General features: G+C 37.8%; 1 protein-coding gene across 1 annotated transcript; it reads right to left on the bottom strand.

Moving 5' to 3' along the window:
• Nucleotides 1-843: 843 nt before the first annotated feature.
• Nucleotides 844-24009, bottom strand: LOC113507955 (low-density lipoprotein receptor-related protein 4). The gene is made up of 35 exons (XM_026890898.1): nucleotides 23914-24009; nucleotides 20031-20190; nucleotides 18404-18592; nucleotides 18102-18217; nucleotides 17648-17852; nucleotides 17082-17211; nucleotides 12957-13063; nucleotides 12490-12649; nucleotides 12132-12282; nucleotides 11698-12020; nucleotides 11410-11596; nucleotides 11180-11333; nucleotides 10860-11069; nucleotides 10539-10720; nucleotides 10232-10395; nucleotides 9927-10064; nucleotides 9696-9801; nucleotides 9448-9598; nucleotides 9188-9349; nucleotides 8799-9014; nucleotides 8531-8720; nucleotides 8341-8431; nucleotides 8103-8265; nucleotides 7873-8006; nucleotides 7706-7793; nucleotides 7507-7612; nucleotides 7124-7427; nucleotides 6679-7001; nucleotides 6438-6561; nucleotides 6256-6350; nucleotides 5941-6184; nucleotides 5421-5679; nucleotides 5013-5207; nucleotides 4719-4897; nucleotides 844-4553 (listed from the first exon to the last, which is right to left on the bottom strand). The coding sequence occupies exons 2-35, from the start codon at nucleotides 20083-20085 to the stop codon at nucleotides 4416-4418; spliced, it is 5739 nt and encodes a 1912-aa protein (XP_026746699.1). The 5' UTR covers nucleotides 20086-20190; nucleotides 23914-24009; the 3' UTR covers nucleotides 844-4415.
• Between the last annotated feature and the right edge of the window lie 234 nt (nucleotides 24010-24243).

The raw sequence follows: 24243 nt of genomic DNA on the forward strand, positions 1-24243 counted from the left end.
TCGCTTTGCCACTAAAAACCGTTATATCAGAGTAGTAGTGATCAATTTTAATAGGGTGTGTCGAAATTTGCATGACCTTGATTTGATTCTGCCTCAATAGGTGTAATGTAATGCTATTGTGTAGCCGCAACAATAAGGATCTATGTTAACCGTGTGAACAAATCAACGGCAAAAGAACGAAACCTTCTTACTTTAACACCATTAAGTAAATCAAACAAATTAAAAACTATTTCCCTAGTCAATATGACCACTTATGCCGGCGGCACAGCTGTAATTATGACGTCAGAAAAACAAATTCCTCGTGTTACCTGAGAACCTTTCTATATCCATTAAGTGTTATTTCATGTTGTTGACTAAGTGTAACGACGACTATGTATGTAATAGTACGGTTCATATGAAATAAACTAGTACGTGTATTTTATACATTACTTTTATTTATTCACCTTTTACATGACGAAAATTGACCCGCTTGTCGGTTGCTGGATAACTGCGGGCCCAAGTAAGAACATTGTGGGTTACATCCAATATAGAGCAAGGAGGATGACTGTGGCGAAAAAACTTGCATATGGCAAACATGGACGAAGGAAGCCATAGACCGAACAAAGTGACACAATCGAAGGCAGACTTGACTCAGGAGCAAAGCTAACTTAAAGAAATTTGGGCAGAACTCGGGGTCAGAAATAAAAACACGAATTATTTGGATAATATCTATTCTTGAATCAGTACAATATAAATTAAACAACAGTTTTAACACCTCTATAAAAGGAGGCTTCAAAGGTGTAAAAGCTGTTTAATTAACTATAAATTTAATTATTTTATTCCAACCAATTATGTCTGTTAATATTGAAAATTTTAAATTTGGCACACATAGCACTTTTAAATTTTAGTTAATACCCTTAAAATGTATTTAGTTTGCTTATGGAGTTTATTGACACTTTGTGTCTGTGTCCGCGTTCCATATGTTACCATGACAACGTAAACAATAATATTAGGATCGTCAAAATAAACTTGGATAATTATATATGTAAATATAATAACCGCCATCGCTGATTACCCACACTACGACTCTCAAAGCATCCGGTATCACAGCACTCACTATATTAGTTTCCCATCCCTTACAAGCTATGTAACAAAACAATTACATAAAATATTTCTTAGAATTAATATAAAACAGTAATGGATCTGCAACCGTTCTTCCAAGCCTCTTTCATTTTATTGAAATGGATTTTCGTCTCCATCTAGACATAACTCATATTAGTTGTTAAAACACACTTGTAAGTATTGCGTCGTATTAAGTGTACTTTTTCAAAGTGCCTTAACCCACTTAGCTACTATGAGCTTTTAACTCAGGACTATTGCCTTAGCGAAAGCGAGACACCATTACACGCAGTGCAGTACGTCTCGCTTCCACAATACGAAGTCTTGCTCTGAGCACTCATAGTACAGGTACTGGTTATTTGTTATACGAGAGGCGTATACAACGCAAGGTCTATCCAAACTAAAAAACATTGCATGTGAGCTTTACCTATACAATACAAAAGAGGTGTGAAAGAATTACAAAAAAGTTTGTATAAATATAGGATTTCAAAGAAATTTAGTAACTCGAAACAGGCCGGATTGTTTCACAATATCCCCAATAAAAAAACAATTAGTACCCATGAGAAAGTTGAATACGCTTTGCTAGTAAAATATTATTATTTGTATTTGTGTGATCCGAAAAGTCAGATGGATTTCATGGACATTTATTTATTTTTTTATATCAACATATAAATACATACGAGTTCTAATATATATTTATAATATAAATAAATATACTATACATAATTGTTACTGTTTAGTCTTTTATACAATACAAATTCAATAAGTAGTGGTACAGAAAAGGAACTTTCGTTTGGTATTTAAAACTGTCGGTGTTGCCACAATGCTGTGTAAACGTCACTCTAAGGTTTAAATCGATTCTGACCTTTTACAATGAGTAAGAAAAGGTCAAAAAGATTCAAACTTTAGCGCCGTTTATGTCCAAATAAACTTCTTCCCAAATTGGCCATAAAAATAGTTTTATGTTTTTCTTTATGTCGTACGATAATTAAATGAATGTACTTAAAAAAACATATTTCAAGAATTCTTTTTCCGGATCAGTGTCCGATGACGTCCGTCCTAATTCTACCTTAATTAAAACACCCTGTGAAACTTTAATACCTTTTTCTTGTTTATGTCACCTTCGGCTGTCACGTAACAAAACAAAAGAATGTTCTTACAAAATCCGTCAGTCACAGCGCCCTTCAAGTTTCGTTATTATTGATGTCAGATGATCAGAGAGTAATTTCAAAGCCATTAATATTAATTCTAATTAGAGACTAAATGAATAACTCTGATATGAGACGAACCTGCTACGTGCGTGTGGCGTTCGTTCAAAATAAATCGGCTTCATTTAATATATATCGTACAAAGTATAAATAAACTATTATTTACAATATCAATTTTGGCTGAAAAAATAATTGGTAATTAAAACTAACTATTTACACTGATATTTTATTGTCACCATAATAAAGTTGGTGAATTAATTCTAAAATCGGATTGTTTTCGAAAGTAATAAGAAAATAACGGTTTTTATATTATATTCAGTGAAACTATGACATTTGATAGTATAAATGTATACCATGTTGTAATAGCTACGTATTTATTTAGTACAAACTGCTAACTACACCACATCTTAGTGAGGTCGGGATTCCACTCCGGAGTATGTCCCTTGTTTTAAAGAAACTTTCGGTCGCATCGTGTTGCTCATAGACGCTGCTCTACGCACCTTAAAATATTATTATCTTTAAAATTAATAAAAATCATACTGAATACATTATACATTAAGTCCAACGCATCGTTTCCAAGCAACACGGCACGTTCGTGATCCCAAACCTCTGTACAGTTATCTTAACGTATAACTAGATATAACTTTGTTCTATAGTATAAAAGTCACTTTCGTTCTTCCCCGTGAGCCGCGGGGAATGAGCGACAGCCGACTCGTACAAAAATAATAAATATTGATGAATTTATTATGTCTTACTTTAACACTTCGATATCACGCCGAAATTAAATTGTAACGTAAGTAGGACGCCCCAGCACTCACCCTTTTGGTAAAGGTAACAAGTATTGTCGAGGGCGGTCTTAGTCCGGCAGCGTGCTATCGGAGTTGTCAAACCATTCACCCTTTGGGTTAAATTTACGATTCATTAACAAAGAGATTATCCCTTTAGTTTAATTTAAAGATCAGATTATACGACAAATATAGCTACCAGAATAGTTAGTTTGTGTAATCAAATAATGCAGGTGCATTGTCGCAAGATTTTATTCCATTAAAGCGTTTGTTATTTAATAGCTGGTAACCCTTGTCCTATAATCCGGCCTCTATTCCTTACAAATAAATACACCTATTTACACGTGACAAGAAATCGTCCAGACTCGCTATGCATCTAAACAATTTTTCCTATCCCTATCAACTATAACAATAATCATATTTCATATAAATATTGTATTATGAAGTTCGTATTAATGACACTCGTATGATAGATCTGACGGAATAATTTTGACACAGGTATCGAACGATGGCAATTTTGTGGACATGAAGTTTTATTACTTTACACACATACCATCTAGTACCTATAATCTAATCTAGATATAGATACGTATATTAACCGTTAGTTTGATCCTAATACTTGGCTTACATAGTGATCTTATAATACCTACGTGAATCATTTTCATTTTAAATGCAATTGACGAATATCTGCATAATGTATGTAAAATCATATTGATTTTATAATCTCTTCCACACTTCAAATGTTTCTCGTTTTCATATTCATTAATGTTCATAGTTTTGGTTTAACGTCCATGATGCAGAACCACGACGGGTTATAACTGTCCTTTTACAAACTGTGTTTGATCAAAAAACGCATTATGTAAAATCTAAATACCACCAAGTAACCATTTTATAGAAACACTGTTCTAGCTCTCTAATACTGGCAGCCACAATATTTACAGCGCAGGATTCTCACGTGGAAGAACGTAAATTGGAGGCATTGTTCAACGGGAAAACCCCGCGATATAATTGATGTCGACGCACCTAAGAATTACGTGTAACGTGTATAATTTCCATACTTACTTACGACCGGAGGCACGCGGGCAGACGCTTCTTCTCGTACTGGCTATCGGGAGAGCCTTTTTTTAAGTTCACCTGACGTAATCCACATTTGATGCGGACTTCGTACTGTCTGAGGTGTGTTCTTAGAAAACGGCTCTACAGTTTCGTTCTGTTTAGAACCGCGGCCCCGTTGACCGTTCGCATTCACCATCGTTAGCATTTGTTGTACTAGCTAGAAGGGCGGCGCTTTAGGGCGTGGTGTCCGGTTGTAGCTTGCATCAGTTCAGGCGTAGGAGTGCAGCGTCACGGGCTCGAAGTCGTCGTGCGTGGCGGGCCGGGAGGGCGCGGCTCGCAGCGGCGGGGCCGGTGCCGGCGGCAGGAGGCTGGTGCCCTCCGGGATGTACACGTTGGTGACTCGCTCCTATGAGCAACAAGATCAAGAATTCATAATATTATCGTTGTCATAAACTTGGAACGTCGGAAACTTATTTTTTTGTCATTCTCGAGCGGAACTTTTAATTTGGCCCAGAATGATTAATGTGGTTGTGGCAGCATTACTTTCATAACTATTGAATCTATTTGTTACCTGATTCTTGTCGTATTTGAATATGCCTTGGAAGCGGTTAGTGCGACGCTCCAGTGGTTCAGCATTGGCGCTGCCAGCGCCAGTATTGCAGCTGTAGTTGGGATTGTGGAACGATATGTGTCCGCCTGAATCACGGTAGTTCTCCTTCAAGTCCCCACCGTGATTTCGGTTCATTTTAACTGTTGAGAATATAAAAATAAATTTATCAATTAGTTACGTATTAATAGTTTCTCTTGCGTGACGATTTAAGTATTGCAGCATGGGATCAGGAATCGAATTGTTATTCGTTCTTACCGCAAACGAATGCGACGACAAGAATTCCGAGTAAGATGCAGGTCATGACGGAGACCATGATGATGATGGCTCCAGTGCTGGCGTCAGGGATGGCAGTTGGAGGAGGAGGCAGGCCGTTCTCTTCCTGTATGTCCGTGTAGTCGTAGAAAGATGGGTAGTGCGCTGGCATCTTGTTGTCTATGCGGTTCTTCGGCACTGAATAGAAATCGTCGAGTTATTATGGCACATTCCATATTTAAACATTTAAAAGGTAATTTAAGTACCGTAGGTACAAAGCCACTTAATGACGCCATGTGTGATTTTTTTTATTGGTATTCCCAATATAGGTTAAGTATCGTCGATGACGTACGCACGGTAATCCTTACGGATTAGTGTGATTAGTGTAAGGTGCAAAAGTATTATATGTACCTGTGGAACATGGCCGATGATCAGCATCCTCTGGGCAGGCACAGATGTAGTCATGCTCCCTAAAGAAGCACAAATGAGAACATCCTCCGTTGTCTTCCCTGCACGGGTTCCAGCCGTGTTGCTTGTCAGACGACACCGCTTTTATTTCCATCGTCATTTCCAAATCAGTTCTCAGCGCAGTCACATTCTTCCCCGTCTTCTTGTCAGCCCTCATCACCGCTTTCTTGTACCAATCCGTCCAGTAGATGTAGTCGTTGAACTGAAATGAAATTCAGAAGTAAGTAACAAAAAAGCTGTAGTGTGAAACAAGCCTGGCTTTGGGTTGAGCATATGAAGTTCATACTTGCCTGCGTTATTCCTGATTGTGGTATTTTGATGTTGATCTGAGAATGGAAGTGTAACATAGTATTGGTTTGTTCGGTTCTCTAGGGAGAGAGCTGAGAACCTGTGTCTAGTTTAGCAATTATCTAGATCAAATGAAAATCCTATTAGTGTGCTCTTGTAAGTAGTATTAGAATACCTGTGTCATTCCGAAAGGATTCTTGGCTTCTGGAATCAGCTGGACCCTGTGTTGGCCGTTCAAGTCAGACGTATCAATCCTATGTCTCAAAGCGTCTGTCCAATAAAGCCGGCGGTCTTTGTAGTCAATAGTTATTCCGTTGGGGAAGCCAACATCTTGGATGACAATTATTTTCCTGTGACTGCCATCCAAGAAAGCTCGTTCGATACATGGCGTTTGACCCCAATCGCTCCAATAAAGGTACCTAGAAACAAAGTACTTAATATTCCGATATCTTTTAAGAATTCACCTATGACGTACATGACAATTACTCACCCTTTAGCAGGAAACAGTGCTAGTGCTCTTGGTTCACTGAGATTACTGAGTAATGTTTTTCTTGAAGTCCCATCTAACCGCGCTACTTCAATAACCTGCAGACAATTTTATCATATTATAATCGCTGAAACCCTTCTATTACAATACATGACAACTGTTCTGGTCTTGTTGCCTTTACTTACCTTGTATTCATTGTCAGTCCAATAAATGTTGTTCGCGATCCAATCCACGCCCAAACCGTTAGGAATACCCATGTTACCTTTGATGACATCTTTCGTATCGCTCATGTTCAACATGTTAATCGACCTGGCAGAACAGAATAAGCATAGTTTATAGTATTTATTGATATACAAACTTATGGTTACATAAGTCGTAGAATATGCATAAAGAAAACAGATTTAGTTATATTCATTACTCTCATACCTGATAACATCCATATCGACATCAGTGTAGAACAGAAGCTTGCGGTCCCAATGGAAGTCAACAGCGACAGCATTCTGTACCTTGATAGGGAAAGCCACATCCCACTGTTCAGGAGTGTCAAACGATATCAGAGCAATACTAGTCTTCGTTGCGAAGAACAAGAAGTTTTCAGGATACTTCCTGCAAGTCTTAGGGTTCGGGTCACTAGAGTTGAATAGTAGGCCGGTTGGACAAGCACACGAGTAACCTTGTGGGGATCGAAGGCAGAGATGAGAACAGCCGCCATTATTCGTTCCACAAGCGTTTTCAAGTTCACGTTCTCCCTGTAAATAGGAAAGAATGTTACGATATTATTTACAAGCGGAAATTTAGCATTTCGGTCCGAATCGAAATCAATACGTCTTAGATAAGATCATACATAGCTCTACTAGAGTCGTGTAAATACCTGAACTGCCCGTATATCCATCAGTCCCTCCAGATTCTTCCTAATAATTATAGAATTCTTGCCATTGTTCTTGTCAGCTCTATGCAGGGCTTGAGTTCTCCAGTCCGTCCAATAAACGTGTTGTCCAACAATCACTATTCCGTAAGGGTACGGGACATTGCTCAAAATGGTTCGCCGATCGTTTCCGTTAAAATCAGAACTCTCTATAGACAGAACCTTTGCGTCATTCCAGTATAAACGACCCTCGGTTTTGTCGATGGCCAGACCATTTGGCCACTTGATATTGCTCTCGACGATTACTCGCCTAGACAATAAATTTTGTTAGAAACAATATAAATAAGTTATGACATTGCGGCTGTAATGCAATGTGTGGTGAAACATACCTGTTATTTCCATCCATGTCGGCTCGTTCAATCTTGGCAGATGTTCCCCAATCCGACCAGAACATGTATCCGTACTCGTAATGCAATGCGATAGCGCGAGGAGAGTCTGCGAAAACAAAAGTATTTAATTTGAGTATTAGTTTGGGTTCTTTTAAAATATTAATCATAAGTCTGCATTCAAAAATATTATGCTGCTTACCCAGTCCAGTCCATACAAGAACTTTTCTGTTGGTGCCATCAAGTTCAGCTACTTCGACGCTGTTTCGTCCACCGTCGGTCCAGTAGATCTTAAAACGTCATTTAAAGTTAAAAAATTGCCTATTGCCATAAACACGAGAAACTAAATCTGAGCGAAATAAGACTAACCTTGCGACCGGTAGAGTCAATCACGATTCCGTCAACTGTATGCAAACCTTTTCCAATAATAGTTTCGATGTCCTGACCAGCCCTATTAGCGCGTTGGATTTTCCTTTCACCAGTATCAGTCCAGTAAATAAGACCTATTATTCAAAAAATATAATTAACATCATCTTTGCTTGAAAGGTTTTTTACCAAGTTTCATTAATTTCTTGTTAGTAATTTTTGGCTAAACTTACTTGTTTTGTGATCGACATCAACACCAAATGCATTCTTCAGTATAGGAAGCGGCAGAGGTACATCTATCAGGTAAGGTACGTCCAAGGATACAACACGAATGTCGACTCGGTGAGCAAATATCAAGTAGTTCACGGGTCCATTTGCACAAGTCTTGCCATCCTTCTGCAAAATGACACGATGAAATTAGTGGCAGATGAAGAAAAATAAGTCGAAATTGTTTCTATCAAATAAACTTACGCCAATCTTGATTCCTATAGGGCAAGCACATGATCTGCCCATTGGCTTCAGTAAGCAAAGGTGTGAACATCCGCCGTTATTCTTGAGGCATCTGTTAAAAAGAAGAAACAATATTAGTCATCTTTTAAATTATAACAATTCAAGACATATTTTTCAAGATTTTGTTTTACATATATAAATGATAAAATACCGGTTGACTCCAGTTTGTCGTTCCTTGTGGAACACACGGACATCCATAAGGCCGGCCACACCAGCGCCGAGCGTCCGTCTGTTCTTGCCTGTGTACTTGTTGGCAGCTTGAATGGACTGGGTGTCCCAATCGGTCCAGAACACTTCGTCACCAAAGAGATCAAGCCCAAAGGGGTGACGTAAATCTTGTCCTATAGGGTCAATGATATATTCATCAGTACCATCAGGATTCCCGGTTTCATTCAGTAGTGTCTAAAGTCTCTACATACCTATCAAAATAGTTCTTCCAGAGCCATCCAGGTTAGCGTATTCAATAGTCTGATTTCCGCCATCGGTCCAGTAGATGCGGCTGTGTACGAGGTCGAGAGCTAGTCCATTAGGCCAAGTCATGTTGCCGTATATCAGTCGCCGTCGGTTCCCACCATCCATGTCAGCGCGTTCGATACAGGGGGAGGTGCCCCAATCTGACCAGTACATGACGCCACCTAGTAATGGGTGTGTGAAGTTATGTCAATGTACTTACACTACAAAAATCTAAATCAAGTCATTTATTCAAATTAAGGTCTTTTTTGAAGGCTTTGAAGTACAAATTACACTGGACAGCACCCAGTTCCACCCACCCTTCACCGCTTGTAGTTACTAATTACCAATTACCAACCTTTCGGATCCACGACGATGTCTCTCGGCCTCTCGATATTATCCCAAGCCAGCAAGGTCCTCATGCTTCCATCAACATTTGCCACCTCAATTCTGTTGGTGCCAGCGTCAGTCCAATACAGCTTGTTAGTTAACCAATCATACGCTAAACCGGCTGGCCAGACTGAAAGATTTTATAAAATTAAAATAAATGTAAATAGCACAAAGCCATAAAACATTTATGTATATTTACGTCACTCTAATTTTCTGATATAGACTTACTTAGGTTGGTTCCTACGATAACACTCTGTTGCGTTCCGTTTAAATAAGCATGGTTGATGGTGTCCTTGTCCACATCGGTCCAGAATATTGAGTTGGTGTTGTGATCCCAGTCTAAGGCTACTGCCGATTTGATCGTTTCCAGAGGAATTACCTGAATAAACGAAGAGATATGAAATTCTTGCTTTTTCAGTTAATAATCAATTATTTTTTACCACATAAGAAAATTCAGTAGGTAAATAATGACTTACCATGTCCAAGGAATCAGTTTGTTTTCGTGGATTAAGTTGTTTCAGCCTTATATCCTTTTTGCGGGCATAAAGAAGCAACTTTTCTGGGGTTTGTTCACATATGCGGCTGCAAGTCAAAACACGAGTTATAAATACTTGCAGTACAAAAGGAAATAGTTTCAAATAGATGAAAAGAGCGAAATCATAATAGATTTGTCGATAAAGATATCAAGTGGATAATAATAAACATACCCATCAGAGTTAAGATTGAATCCAACAGGACATCGGCAGGTATGGTCATTACTGTTCGGCAAGCAGAAATGGGAACAACCGCCATTGTTGTTACCGCACCGGTTCTTGTACGTTCGTATCTGTCTCAGCGGGTGGTAACTGTGGAAAACAAACTTATTTATACACAGCTAATGTTTCTCATTCAAGAACGACGCTGGTTAATTTTGTGTCTTTATCATTGTCAAGCAACAAGTAGAGACGAATAGATTTGAGCCATCACTTAGGTGACTTCTAACTTCAAGTATTGTATGTCGCGAGCAACTTACCTATGAATATCCATAGGGATATTAAGTCCAGCATGCACAGTTTGTATCCCCATTCCAGTGTTCTTGTTTACAGTCGAGATACTTTTAGTGTGCCAATCCGTCCAGTACACGGCATCCTCGAACAGAGTCAGTGCATACGGATGTGGCAGACCTTTATTCGTTACCTGTTGAATAATTACATATTAATACTTATTTAGTCATGGTTTCAGTACGAGTATGCTGTTTTAATTTTCGATTCCATCGTATCGTGAAGAAGTTGCCAAAATACAACTTTCATAAATGGATGTGGTTAGCTTTATAGACGTACCTTCTTCCGATTCCTACCATCAAACGAAGCTTTCTCAATGACATGGTGTTTCACGTCAGCCCAGTATATCTTTGACTCAGTGTAATCGATGGTCAAACCGTTTGGCCAGAAGATTCGGTCCACAATGATACTCCTTCTTCTGCTGCCATCCATATCCGCACGTTCTATCTTAGGATTGGGGCCTAAAGAAACAAAAACAAAAACTTGTAAAATACCTTAACTCTTACTGTAATTATGATACTAATCGCTATTGATGTGTTTTTTTTTAATTTTCACAAAGTTAAGAAGTTGTAAGTTTGAAGGTTGCTTGAGGCCACTTACCCCAGTCAGTCCAGAACACTAAAGCGTCTCCGGGGTGCACTGCAATAGCTCTTGGTTTATCCAGATCATTAGCAGCTATAACAGCTCTCTGAGAACCGTCCAAATTGGTCACTTCCACCCGTCGTGTACCAGAGTCCGTCCAAAATAGTAAGTCATGAATCCAGTCCACTGCCACACCGCTAGGCGTTTCTAGGCCCCACCTTATGACATCTAAAAACAAAGCAAATATTGTAAACGTCATTGAAATCAATTGCCTGTACCTAAAACTCGAATATCATATGAAAAAAGTAAGAAGCGACTATGTTATCAATAACACTTACCAGTCAAATTATTGCTATTCAATTGAGCCACTCTTATAACCTTCAGGTTGTTTTCAGACCAGAAAACAAGCTGCTTTTCGTAATGATAGTCCAAAGCGACTGCATCATGAAGGCCTTTCACAACCGGCATATAGTTGTCGCCAGTGAGCCAAACCTGAACATGGAATCAAAAAATATTAATCATGTTCATGTTTTGGGAAATATTAAAAATAAAAACTATATTTCCTTACCTGTCTTATACCAACGCGGTTTGAAAACAATAACGTTGGTGACTCGCCAGTTGGCTTACAAGATCTCCCATCAGGTCTCAGCACATATCCAGTCATGCAGCCGCATTTGAAACTGCCGACTGTATTTGAACAGGTCTGAGAGCACACTGGGTCTTGTTCGTACATGCACTCGTCGATGTCCCGGCAACTAAAAGAAAACACTCATCAGCGACAGTAGAACTATCAATATCTTTTGCAGCGGTATAACGTGATCTTGAGGTGAAAAGGTGAGAAGTTATATTCCAATACCTGTGATTGTTATGGCTTAGCAGGAAACCCAATGGACAAGTGCAAACATCGATGCCTTCATACGTAGTCATACACATATCAGGTTCACACTTGTCATCCGGATTGCAAATCCTCTTTACTGGGCATTTCTCCTCATCATCTCCCTCGGGGCAATCCTTCATGCCGTCGCAGACATGTTTCCTGTTCACACAGTTCCGGAACACTGAGCTGATGAGATGGTCTTGTGTTTTGCAGGTATATTGGTCTTCTTCGCAGCGCACCTCGCAGTTCATTTCGTCTTCTCCATTTGAGCAGTCGCGGACGGCATCGCAAAGCCAAGTTTTCTGTAGAATGTTTAAATATTTAGGTACATGTATGACACTATCCGTACACCAGGCGTAAACAAAATTCTCTCTTAATTATATGAAGTTCAAATCTGATTCACAACATCTTACCAGAATGCATTGCCGATCAGCACAGGTGTACTCATCCTCGGTACAGTTTCGCATTGCGTTTGGTTCGCAGTTCAGTTCATCACCGTTGTCAGCACAGTCCCTCTTAACATCACATCTCCAGCGGTCAGGAATGCATTTTCCGTCGCTGCATCTGCATTATGAAAGTCAAGGTTTGTATTCATATTATGATGAGGATAAAATATGCAAATGTGTATTTCCTTAATAACTTGAATCTTGATGTATTTAATGAGAGTGGTGCATGATATTCTCCTGCCTCAACAGCAGATTAAAGTCAAGAGTTACACCATAGTTACAAAAAGCTGCACTGATGGATTTTCCCTTATTTTAGTATATTTACCTAAACTCGCCAGCATTGCAGTTGCCTGGTAGCATAGGACAGGAGTCCTCGTCAGTCCAGTCACCGCAGTCGTTGTCACCGTCGCATTGGAAGTCTTTGCGGATGCACTTCTTGTTGTCGCACTGGAACTCGTTCTCGCTGCATCGCATCATGTCCACAGCTGATAGTAAAAAGATGGAAGTTAACGATATCGTGTACTAGGACTCAGAAACAAAACAGTTTTAAATTTTTTTGTTGATTGTATGTTTGACTGTGGATGGACACCGCTAATCGGCTGTATGGAAACCATTATTCAAATACTTGTTTCAGTCACGGAAATTATTTTAAAAATATCTCGATGAATAGTGTTTTATTACACCTAAGATCCCATTGTTGTTTTTGCAAAGTTGTATATCTGACTTAAAACTGTAATGTATCTTGTCATCATCATCTTTTATATAATCTGTGTATAGTATGTAGGTACTTACGGCAGTCAGCTTCATCAGAGCTATCAGGGCAGTCAGCCTCCTTGTCGCATCGCCAATGCTCCGAGATGCACTCACCAATTGCACACATGAACTGGTTGTCACGGCATCTGAAAACAAACATTCATATACAGTATTCAGTAGGTACTGTAGTATATGTATCTCTATTAATAGTTTTTGTATTCATAAATTGATATAATTTCGCAGTGTTAAGCGATATGCTCCTCCATAGGTTGTGATCTTCAAAAACGTTATTTTTTCAAATATATGGTGGAAGTATATGCCCGTATACTCCATCTAGGCAAGTATGAAGATTGGATTATAATCAAATTGTTGGTTACGTTCGTATTAACTATTCTAAGTAATGCATGTTCAAACGGAAAATACATTCATTTTCAGAAACAAATCTAATCAAGAAATGTTATAATGAATGAAAGATTTTAATTGTAAACCCTATCTAGTCAAGTCTCACTAGTCCTTAAGGACTTGAAAGTGTTTTTAAGAGCCTACGTAATAGACGAAATACAAAAAAAACATATATATTTAATAATCTCTAACAATTCAGGTACACTTCGACCTCAATATCATATCGTTACGTATCATTACGTTCTATAGAGACCTATTTATAGGCGACACTTGAACCAGTTGTTTCTAGCCCTACTTTATGAATACGTCATATTAGCGTCATTAAGTTGCTGTAGGTGTACCAGTAATGTTAATCACGTCGATGATTTCGTTCTATAATGAGATCGCCCACGGAACTTGGATATATCGGGCGATCCTCCTTGAAGGGACGCAGGGGCGCGTAGGCGCGTCGCCATGGAAACGTGCTCCCGTTCCCACCGCCGCCCCCCTCTCGTCAGCTCACCGCCCCGCCTCGCCCCGCCAACCCCCATCGTATTGATCTACCGACCGCTACAGCTCGTACCGCGCAATGTAAAATAAAATCCTGAAAGTCCCGCCTAAACTTTTAAAATTGTTCTATGGGACTGTTTTAGATCAGATTTCGAAGAATCATAAAATCGTTATGCTAATCAAAACACCTCTCGATCTTGATCTTGATTTACCAAAATAATAGGCGTAAATCAGTTTTGCGTCGTTATTTAAGTATATGACGTAGATATATAGGAATAATGAACAAAGCTATCAATCAATCGACATTAATGTTTTTATAACAGGGCCATAATATTTTGTATTTAAATTACGACGTCATCTATAAATACAAGTTGAATGTAGTTTAATAAATTCGCACCTTTTCTATATGTTCGATGTTTTTAGTGCTACAGACATTTCACCAATATTACATGGGTCGAAGGTACCTAGTCTAGCTAAGTACATGAGGCACTTCTACACAGCCCGTGTTGACGAATGTTGTCGCGTACTTGTCACGTTCATAAATGAAGAAAAATAACGATATGTTTCAGCCTGTGCCCTGCGGACTGCCTGCACAAATGTTGTTCCTTCAGAATCTGGTCCATCAAAGGTTGTCTGTACAAGATCGCTTTTAGCGATAAGCCCGCCCATTGTGGCACCATGTAACTATTTACTTGTACAAAATCCTATACCTATGTGGTGAGCAATAAAGAATATTTTGATCTATCTATCTACTTGATGCCTAATAAATATCAATAAACATGAATCTTTATAAAAAGTTCAGATTTCATATTTTATAATTATTATAGTCCTATAATACGACTACAGACTAGCTAGCTGCAACACCAGCGACGAAGCTAAATAGACAAGGAACCTTGCACACGAAATATCTTTTTAACAAACCTTAAGATCAGACTGCAACTTGAGAATCTTGAAGTAAGCCGAGGAAGTTAAAAAAAGAAAACAAGTGGGATTGCTTCGACTTAGTAAACACCTACGTAGCTTACATAAAATAAATATAAAAGGAATCGCAATGAAAGGCAGAGCAAGGAGTATTCGACGTTTGTTAACATTAAGTCATCTCGAGTTACGTTGGTTTTTTTTTGTTTTATAATCCACCAGTATTTGTCCTACATTGCAATTGTCTTTAGAATGCCGAGCATTAGGTCAGGCTTAAGGTTAAGAGCTTAAATGTATGTTGCTGCCGAGTAACTTAATTTTGGGAAGTTCAAAAAGGTTTAAATGTAAATTGAAAATTTTTGAGCTACGTCGCTTCGTTGATGATGTTTTTCATCATCAACGAAGCGACGTAGCTCAAAAATCACAAAAACAAGTTTTAGGGGACAACTACTAAGTACTTAATATAAATATATGAATTATTGAGTATATGTTGAGCTTTTTCTTCATTATTCTAATAATAAAATTCTTAGTCTCTGCCAAGGCGTTTCGTGGGCGTTTGACAGACTGGCGGTATGACGGCATACCTCTGCCCACCCTTTCCGAACAATACAATGCGTGTCGCACATCTATCATCTATTTTTAGAATAAGAAGTTTATTGAAAGGAGTTCTTATTTAATTACAATAAGAGAAAAAAATATACGATGAAAAGAAGTCAAGTGCCTACTTGAGAAAATATGAATGAAGTCAGTTAAGAGGCGCCAAAAAATATATGTATTATAAACTTCTATATCTATTCATATTACATTTTATAATGTACCGTAAGTACTCGTATTATAACTCTAAATTCCTTTCTTCTTTTCGCATGGTTGATGTACCACCTAGTGTCAAGTAGGCCCGTAGGCCTCTGACATGGTATTAAACTGACCCTTAAAACTTTCTCAGGTGTGCTGGTGTCTCTTTTTACTTCTTTATTTTTTTTTTAAGAAAACGTTCTATACTTACTACTACTTCATTACCTACGACTTTCGATTTGGCAGTCTAAGTCATACCATGGTCCAACGATCAGCTTAATAGCTATTGAAAAGTTAAGGTAACATTTTAAGCGGAAAAGCATTTAGAGTTAAAACTGAAACTCAATTGAAATAATGTACAACAAAAAATGTTGTCATTGTAAGTATAAAAATCTAAAGTTTGTTGTTGTTTCTTTCATTTTGCCAAATAAATCAGTCTTAATAAAAACGTACTTCCTAAACAACCTATCAAAACAAAACACTTCAGTTGAAAACCCTGTAACGTAGCATAGAAACTCATTGACTGCTCTTTATTATGTTAATGTAAAACGGAATCAAAGCTGAAATCGATAGATACTATAAAAACATATTATCTTGAGTCATTGCTATTTTTAGATTAAGCTCTATGTAACCTTGTACAGACAACATTTATACATCACAATAATACTACCACTTATTTTTTTTTAAATCCATGTACTACATTAGACCTTGTAAAACTGTCAAAACATGTGTATCCTAAAAAGATGGTATTAAATCTTAACCCGTTTTCTTTTACCACATTTCATAGTTTTTAAAACTTCAGCGCAATATACATAATTAGTTATTTTACTGATTTACGATGAGATATGAAAGGCTTTCACAAACAATATTCGAGCATAGGCGTAATACACCACTACGCCGCTACGCCGTAGCAACTGCATCGCTACAACGTAATTACAATTTCACCGCGACAAGGCTACGTATACAACGCTTTATTAGAAACTCTCGTAGCAATAAACAAATGATAGATTTTTTATGATTCGCTTATGAATACATAAGTATTTAAATAAACCAGTAAATACATATGTTAACTGCTATTGTAATGTATGTCTACAGCCAGGACTTGGTAGAGATTTTCTAGTTTCAAATCATCTACGTCTCTTAGTAATGGTCTATGACGCAGTTTATATTACGGTAATACAAAGTGACGTCATTGAGTAGGCTTGGGAACGCGATTAATTCAGAATATAATTACATGATCTCAATGACGCAACTGAAAAGGTTTCACAATTTATTTAAATTACGTTATTTTATTTTTATTTTTTAAGATTATGACTTCGTAATATGTTCCAAAATAAATAAAACTTTAATTAACATTATGCATAAACCTGAAATAGGATAAACTTCTATCTTTCCAGAACAAAAAGCCTAAAAAAACAGCACATCACGTCACGTGTTTCTCATCAATATATAAGACAGTTTTAGATTTTTTCTCTGTTAAACAAAAAATCGCTTAGATTCGACCATCTTCTTGTAAAGCACCAACATTATAACAAACATTTTTAACAGTTTCGAAATACTCACTTGCCCTTCGTGCAGTTGGTTTCATCGGAGTTGTCGCGGCAGTCGTTATCACCGTCGCACACCCAGTCCTTGTGGATGCAGAGCCCGTTGGCGCACTGGAACTGCTCAGCTGAGCAGTTAACAGTACCACCTGGGGGCAAAGTACAAGAGACTGATTGTAGTTGGGATTCGTGGTAAAATCTTAGGAAAGAGAGATTTCCTATCTCATGTTATTGAACTAAACCATTAAGTTCCGTCAATTTTGTACTTCTGTTATTTTCATCTTTTTGTCAAAGGTACTGACTATAACAATTGGCGTGGGTCAAATATTACTCATTTACTATTACCTTACCCATTTTTCTACCTGCTTCCCATCTTCTTTCCAATTCTTTACAAAAGCAATTTTTATTATCTGCTTTATACATAGCCTTAAACTTAAACCTAAGCCACTGAAGACAAAAAACTAGCCAATTCTCCACAAACTTTATCGTTTAGGCCTTTGCATGTTTAGATTTTTGTTCCTTTCGACGAAACAGCAACAAATACCCACAAAATATGTACCTACTTCGAAATTCACAGCAACTTACCACAATGGGTTTCATCAGAGAAGTCGCCACAGTCATTATCTCCGTCGCACAACCACTCGACCTTGATGCACACGTTGGTGCTGTGGCACAACGTCCGGTTTCGCGTCTCGTCACAGGCTGGGAGGCAACCTTTCTCATCCTCTGCTTCAGCGCATTCCACCTTACCATCGCAGCGCTTGTCCATTGGTATGCAGGTGCAGGATATCTGAAACAAAAGACGAATGTAGAATTCTAATTTTTACATTGGCTTTTGTGATTATGCCTTGCTTCTGTTTATAAAGGTGTTCCAGTATATGTACATGCTGTGTTTGGTCCTATTACATTATCACGACACCGCCAACCGAATTAAATATGACATTATAATGTAAGACATATATTAATTTTTTGTATGAGGATATAGCTCTCACTGTCGCACTACGGCTAATGTGAGATAACGATGGGAGTATACATTTACCTGGCATGAGAAGTGTTGCTTGGGACACGGTTGATGACAGTCGCCTTCCTCCTCATGACCGATGTCATCTTCCGAGCCGTGCGATACGGTGTGCATGTTCTTAAACGCAGGGCGATCTGAGGGCAAGTTGTATTATCAAGAATTTGACCTAAATCTTCTTTATGACATCAAATTGAAAAGCATATTTTTTTTCTTACTTTTACTTTTTAGTTTCGTGGATTACTTCGATTTAAAAAAGAAAGTATTGCGACCGTGTTTTTTTCAACAGGCTGCTTAATCCTACAATAGCATAGTATACTTACGGTGCCAGGTCTCGACGCGGGTATAAGGGCTGCGTGGCCAGAAGGACTGCGGCGGGACCATGGCTCCGACGCCGATGGCAGGTGGCTGGTACTGCGGCACGCGGCCCATGGGCGAACGCAGGTCGGGCGGCTCGGCCGTCACGTTGGCGAGACGACCGCCCGCCGCCGGCAGCGTGTCGTCCGCTTTTACTGTTCGTACGTAGCGTATTTAAATATACATATATTAGGGAGGCTTTTAAACGTAGTGTTTTTTTTTTAATTGTGTTATTAGTGGGATGTTTTTGCCTCAACATTAAAATTACTTAGGAGTAGTCTTCATACTTAGAAGACTTTTGTTGTGTACAAAAATTATTACCTAACACATAATTTACGTTATTTTCAAAAGTCCTTTAGTTCACAGCTCGCTTTAAAAGAATGCAACTGATTAGAACTGACTAAACGTATTTCAGCTTTAAATTTAAGTCATCAGGAAATTTCCTTTTAGGTACCAAATTTTATAAGGTTTAAATCGTTGTGAATTTAAAACACACATATACTATGCAATAATGACATTTTCCGTGTCAATTTGGAGGTGGGTGTAAGCGCAACGGCTGAATAGAACGTTTCGCCCAACTTGCCTGATTTAATTAAGGTTCGTTTAACTTAATTCGGAAAGGTCGGACGTCGCTATTTTTAGGTCGACTAACGAGTACAGGCTAAACATATCTAGGCGGCTATGCCTGCCGACAGCCGCCATTGAGAACTGCTAATTTAAAAACGAATGTGGAGAACACATTTAAAATGTGGTGTTATTTAGCTTCTATTTGGTTTTTCACGAATTGTGTCTTATGCTTTGATAAAATGAATCTTGTTCTAATAGTTTTGTATAATACGAGTATATCTAAGTGCAGTAAGTGACGTATTTATTGTCAATCTAAGATGTTGGAAAATGAAATGGCACGAGGTTTCTGAAGCATATAGTTGCACCATTGTAAGTAAAATCAAACTTTAAATATTTAGTGTATATGTAATGAAACAAGCTTGTTAACATCTTAGCTAGCTTTTAAAATAATATATGTAGTGGGCTATGTGATCTAATCTTTGGTCGTAGTGGAATCTTTAGTCAATTTAACACTATGGTTTTGTGGTGCAGTAAAAGCTGCTAAATATTTGGGAAGCAGAAAAGGTAGTGTGTGCAAATATTAGACGTTTTTCAACTCTTTTACAAAAAATCTTGTGAAATTTACTTAGTTTGTGATGCTATACTATTAAATGCAATTCGTGTGAATTGGAAATGGTAAAGATCAGACGAATCGTTCCGTGAAATATTCCCTCTTTTAAATTTGTTTATATTAATAAGGATGGATTCTTTTACAATCACTTCTACAAAAAAACATCCATTTCAAAATAAGACAATTTGACAGTCACCAATAATAACATCATAACGTAACATAACAACATAACGAAATTATCCTCTATTGAAATTAAAACTACTATTTATAGTATACTTATAACTGACAAGGAATGTGGTATTGTATTGAATGTAATTGAAGACTAAAAGTTACTAAGTTAAAAAAAAAAACAATTAAATTTATCACTTCATCGTACGTAATAAAATGAAATTTAATATAATCATGTTATCACTTACCACATAGCCATAGGAACGCGATAGAGGTGACATAGACGACGAGCGGCGCCGGCATGATGGCGGGGCAGCTCCGAGCGCGCGTGCTGCTTAGGTGACGTGCACGGCCGCGCGGCCAGTCACCCGCACTGGGGCCACCATGACACCAGACAACCACCCCTCACTGCCAACATGATGTTCAGCTTAGTTCTTCTTTTTAATACTAGCTAACCAATCAAACGAGATTTTGCCATTGTGCACAAATAACTTAGGGAATGTGAAAAAAGCAGCGGGAGATCAAAAGAAGATGTTGTCCGATTTTCAGACCTACCTAATATACACACAACATTTTATGAGAATCGGTCTAGTCTTTTTGGAGGAGTTTAACTAAACACACCGCGACACGAGAATTTTATAAGCTCCTTGTAGAAGTTTAAAAACCATACCTACATATTAGAGTCTTGCAGTCCTATGCATGCTCCTATGCTATGATCCATTATCAAACCTTCCTTATACGGGAATAGGCCTGTATCCAACAGCTGGACGTATGGAGGCTGGTTTTATTTATGTTAAAGATACGTAACAGGCCGTTCACACGTGGTCTTCGGTCTCCGTTCGACTTAACTAATACTATTAGACATACTAATACTATTAGATATACTATACTGCTCCTGTGTTCAATCCTCATTAAGTCAAAAAAAGCTATAGCCGATTCTCTAAAAAATTACTTTTTGCATCTACATTAGATCAAAAATTGATCCTGTTGCTTTAATCTCTGGGTTTAGCCTATCGTGTTCTACACAGCAACATAAAATGAGCAAAAAATGAGAATTTAAACGAATTAGCGATAAAAGAGTAAATCTTTTACAAACTTATAACAGAAACTACTAAAATTTAATTCACCTACAGCGATTACTGCGCAAAATCTGTTAAAATTTTTAGATAACATCTCTATTTAAGATAAAAAAGCCTGTTTGTCAAAAAACTTTTATCGTGTTTGGCACAGTTTAAATACAATTGGGCATAAGTGATCTTAAACATGTCGTCATTTGCTAGTGTAAATCCATGGCTTTATACTTCGTACTTCATTGAAATGCTGATATGGAATTTAAAGAAATCGTAAGTTAAGAATCGTTTATTATAAAAAGGTTTAAAAGAAAAACGATGCGAAGCGATAACAATAAGCGTATGTTATAATTCTACGGTCTTACTAAAAACAATCTGTCGCTATATTATGCGCGCTTTATAAATGAAAAGTTCAATTTTTTATTGACATTTCCCTGTGCAGACAGACCATACTTTAAATATTTTGACCTTTATGTGATAAGGTCGAATATTTGATATTGACATTGGTCAGTTGAGTTAATAATCATTAATTTATTCGAGCTAACACGGCTCCAATAAAGACATTTTCTCCTTGTTCTGGACACAACTTATCCACGTTGCACATGTTTACTGCATATTTTAACATTTGTCCATATCTATATGGTCGTGCATATAATACAATTGCTAAAAAAGTATTGATACCTAGCTCCTGTCTCTATAAAACCTACTTTAACATAAACATATCTTATAAAGTCTCACTAAAATTCATATGTTCGTTACTCATTTGTTCAAATTGTAGATTTTATTGCGTAGCTTTTTTTCACTGCAAACGGTTTTAACAAAGACGTCGCGATCATGACGCTTGAGTCGAATATGAAAGTCCCTTTATCGTTTTGATATAAAGACTTGGATGATGTATAAAATAAGGGACCCCCGTATTGGGTACCCTTCATGAACGTTGCTAACATAGTTAGGTTTAATCTTTGCTCTGGCTTGAGGCTTGTAAATTCTTGTAAAATAGTTCGGTGCAGCAACAAAGCCTAGGCTCAAGCTAATGGCAGAGACGAATTCAAAACAACTTAGATAAAAAGAAAACTTCATATATTGTGCATTAATTTCATGCCGCAAGAAATACATAGATTCCGATGTTGTAAAACCTCGTCACTAACACTTTATTTTACATTCGTTGCATGTAATTAAAGAACTGAATTAAAAAAAATGATATATTCAGAAATTTGTGATTACTTATTCCAGCTATTATTCCAATTCGAACGTTTCATCCACTCATGGATTCATTAGGTCCTTTATATTAATTTTGATCACTTTTTAACTGAATTCTATAAAAAAAAATAAACGTCACTCTTGCATTAGATCACTGCCTATCAAAATATTTAACAATTGAACACTTTTTATAATAACTATCGTGAGACTGATTCATTATTAAATGATGTAACGGTTTACTCACGCGTATTTATCGGGGTAGCCCGAATTGAACACTTAGAACTATGCACTGATAATTGCATTGCAATTGTAATAACCAAGTATAAATAGGTTAAAAGTTCCTACAGCATCATGATAATGTAACGCACTGCAAGTCACTGAGCACTTCTACAATGGCGTGTCATCTGACCTTAGATCATAGCTTTATTTTTAGTCATGGCGTTCGATGATCTGTATTCAATTAACGGGCCATTGAGACCTAAAATCAATTGACGATTCTTTACTAAAGCTTACCTGTCAATGCAATATAAGACTTATTAGCACGGAATATAAAGTTTAGATTCTATATCGGAATAGATTTCTTGATTCTATTCAAGTATAGTTCTAGAATAGCTATATAAATTAAGACATAGTCTATAAAGCGGCCATATTGGGAATTGTTAAGGGTGTATGGTGCGCATGCGCGATGCTCAGCCAATGTTACGAGCTACTTGTTGATCTCGTTTTCATTCACGACGCAGGGAACCGCGCATTCTACGCAGTTAAGATGTTCCAGGCTTTGTTGTAATCTCACTTAATGCTTTACATCGTCCCAAATGATTTATTATTTTCAGATATTTGTATTAAATTGAGCTAACTATTAACGATATTTAAAGTTCTATCCGATTTTGTTTTTGTGTAACGTGGCGAACATGATGAGCTTTCGAGTTCGAGAACCATTAGTTACACTCTAAAAGCTCAAATGAATAAATACACAGGTATGAATCCCCACCCCCACTACTTTTAAACCAATTATAGATCCAAAAATATTAGCAAACAATGAAGACTGGAACAAATATTAAACCTTTTTCATCGGCCATATTTTTAAAACGTATTTGTATAGGATCTATAAATAGGTTCTATTGATGCGTCCTTGTCGCACACATGTATCGGCCATCTCGTAATCTCTTATGGTGGTACAAAACATCGCAGATTATATCTACAGGGTGTTATTACGTTACAAGGCTTTATGCAACTCTTATTGTGTAAGATATAACTGTATAAACGATCAAAGGTTTATTTTTTTTTAATTTGAAGCTTTTGCGTTTCAATTATCGAGACTAACTGTGTCTACATCTCACCTGATTGAATATAAGCAGCTTGGTATCTTAATCACTGTTTAACACTTAGAGCTGCACTATAGAAACTAAGTATTAATGCTAAATTGTGACAATATTTAGGAAATACGTTTGAAAATTGAACGATCAATACGGGGAGGGGGTGAACTGCGCGGAGGTTTGTGCCCACGCCCGCCCGCGCGCCCCTCGCCGCCCCCCCCTGCGCGCCCGCGGAGAGCTCGAAACTCAACACCTCCAGCCGCCCACGGGCCTGACCATGAAACTACGACGTTAAATCTAGAATTTTATGAATATGACCTAAGCTATAGTCTAAACCTGAAACTATACAGCCTTAACCCTGAATAGCTTAATAATGAATCTAATTCTGCACACTCCCTAGTACAAATAAAACACCATAAGGATGACTTAAGTAATTGAGAAAAAACGATTGCTAAAGTTATAGAATACCTGTTTAGGGTGTAAGCCAAAAATATCCTAAAATAAATCAGTCTAAACAAGACATTAAAAATACAAAAGCAAAATACCTTAAACCGTATAAGGATGTGACATGTCCTGAAAATCAGCACGGAGTTCACTGAAAGCGATACTAATTCCAACCGTTATATCACAACACAGACACTTGAAGCACTGAACTGTTTTAATCTTTGGTGTTGGATTTTCGCGGAGCTGCCGGCTGATGTGTTCTCAGCGTGCGACTGGGAGAGGTACTAGGAGATCTGGAGCCGATCCCCTCTCCACCCTGCCCCCCGCACCTCCTCTGGTGCCCCGCGCAGTCTGCGCCTCGTCGATGAATGGAGCCCGCCGCCCCTTGCTACCTTGCGCCTATATAAAATCTCTTTCAACGCTCCCCTACA

This window comes from Trichoplusia ni, chromosome 2 (assembly GCF_003590095.1).
Source record: "Trichoplusia ni isolate ovarian cell line Hi5 chromosome 2, tn1, whole genome shotgun sequence".
Taxonomy (NCBI): domain Eukaryota; kingdom Metazoa; phylum Arthropoda; class Insecta; order Lepidoptera; family Noctuidae; genus Trichoplusia; species Trichoplusia ni.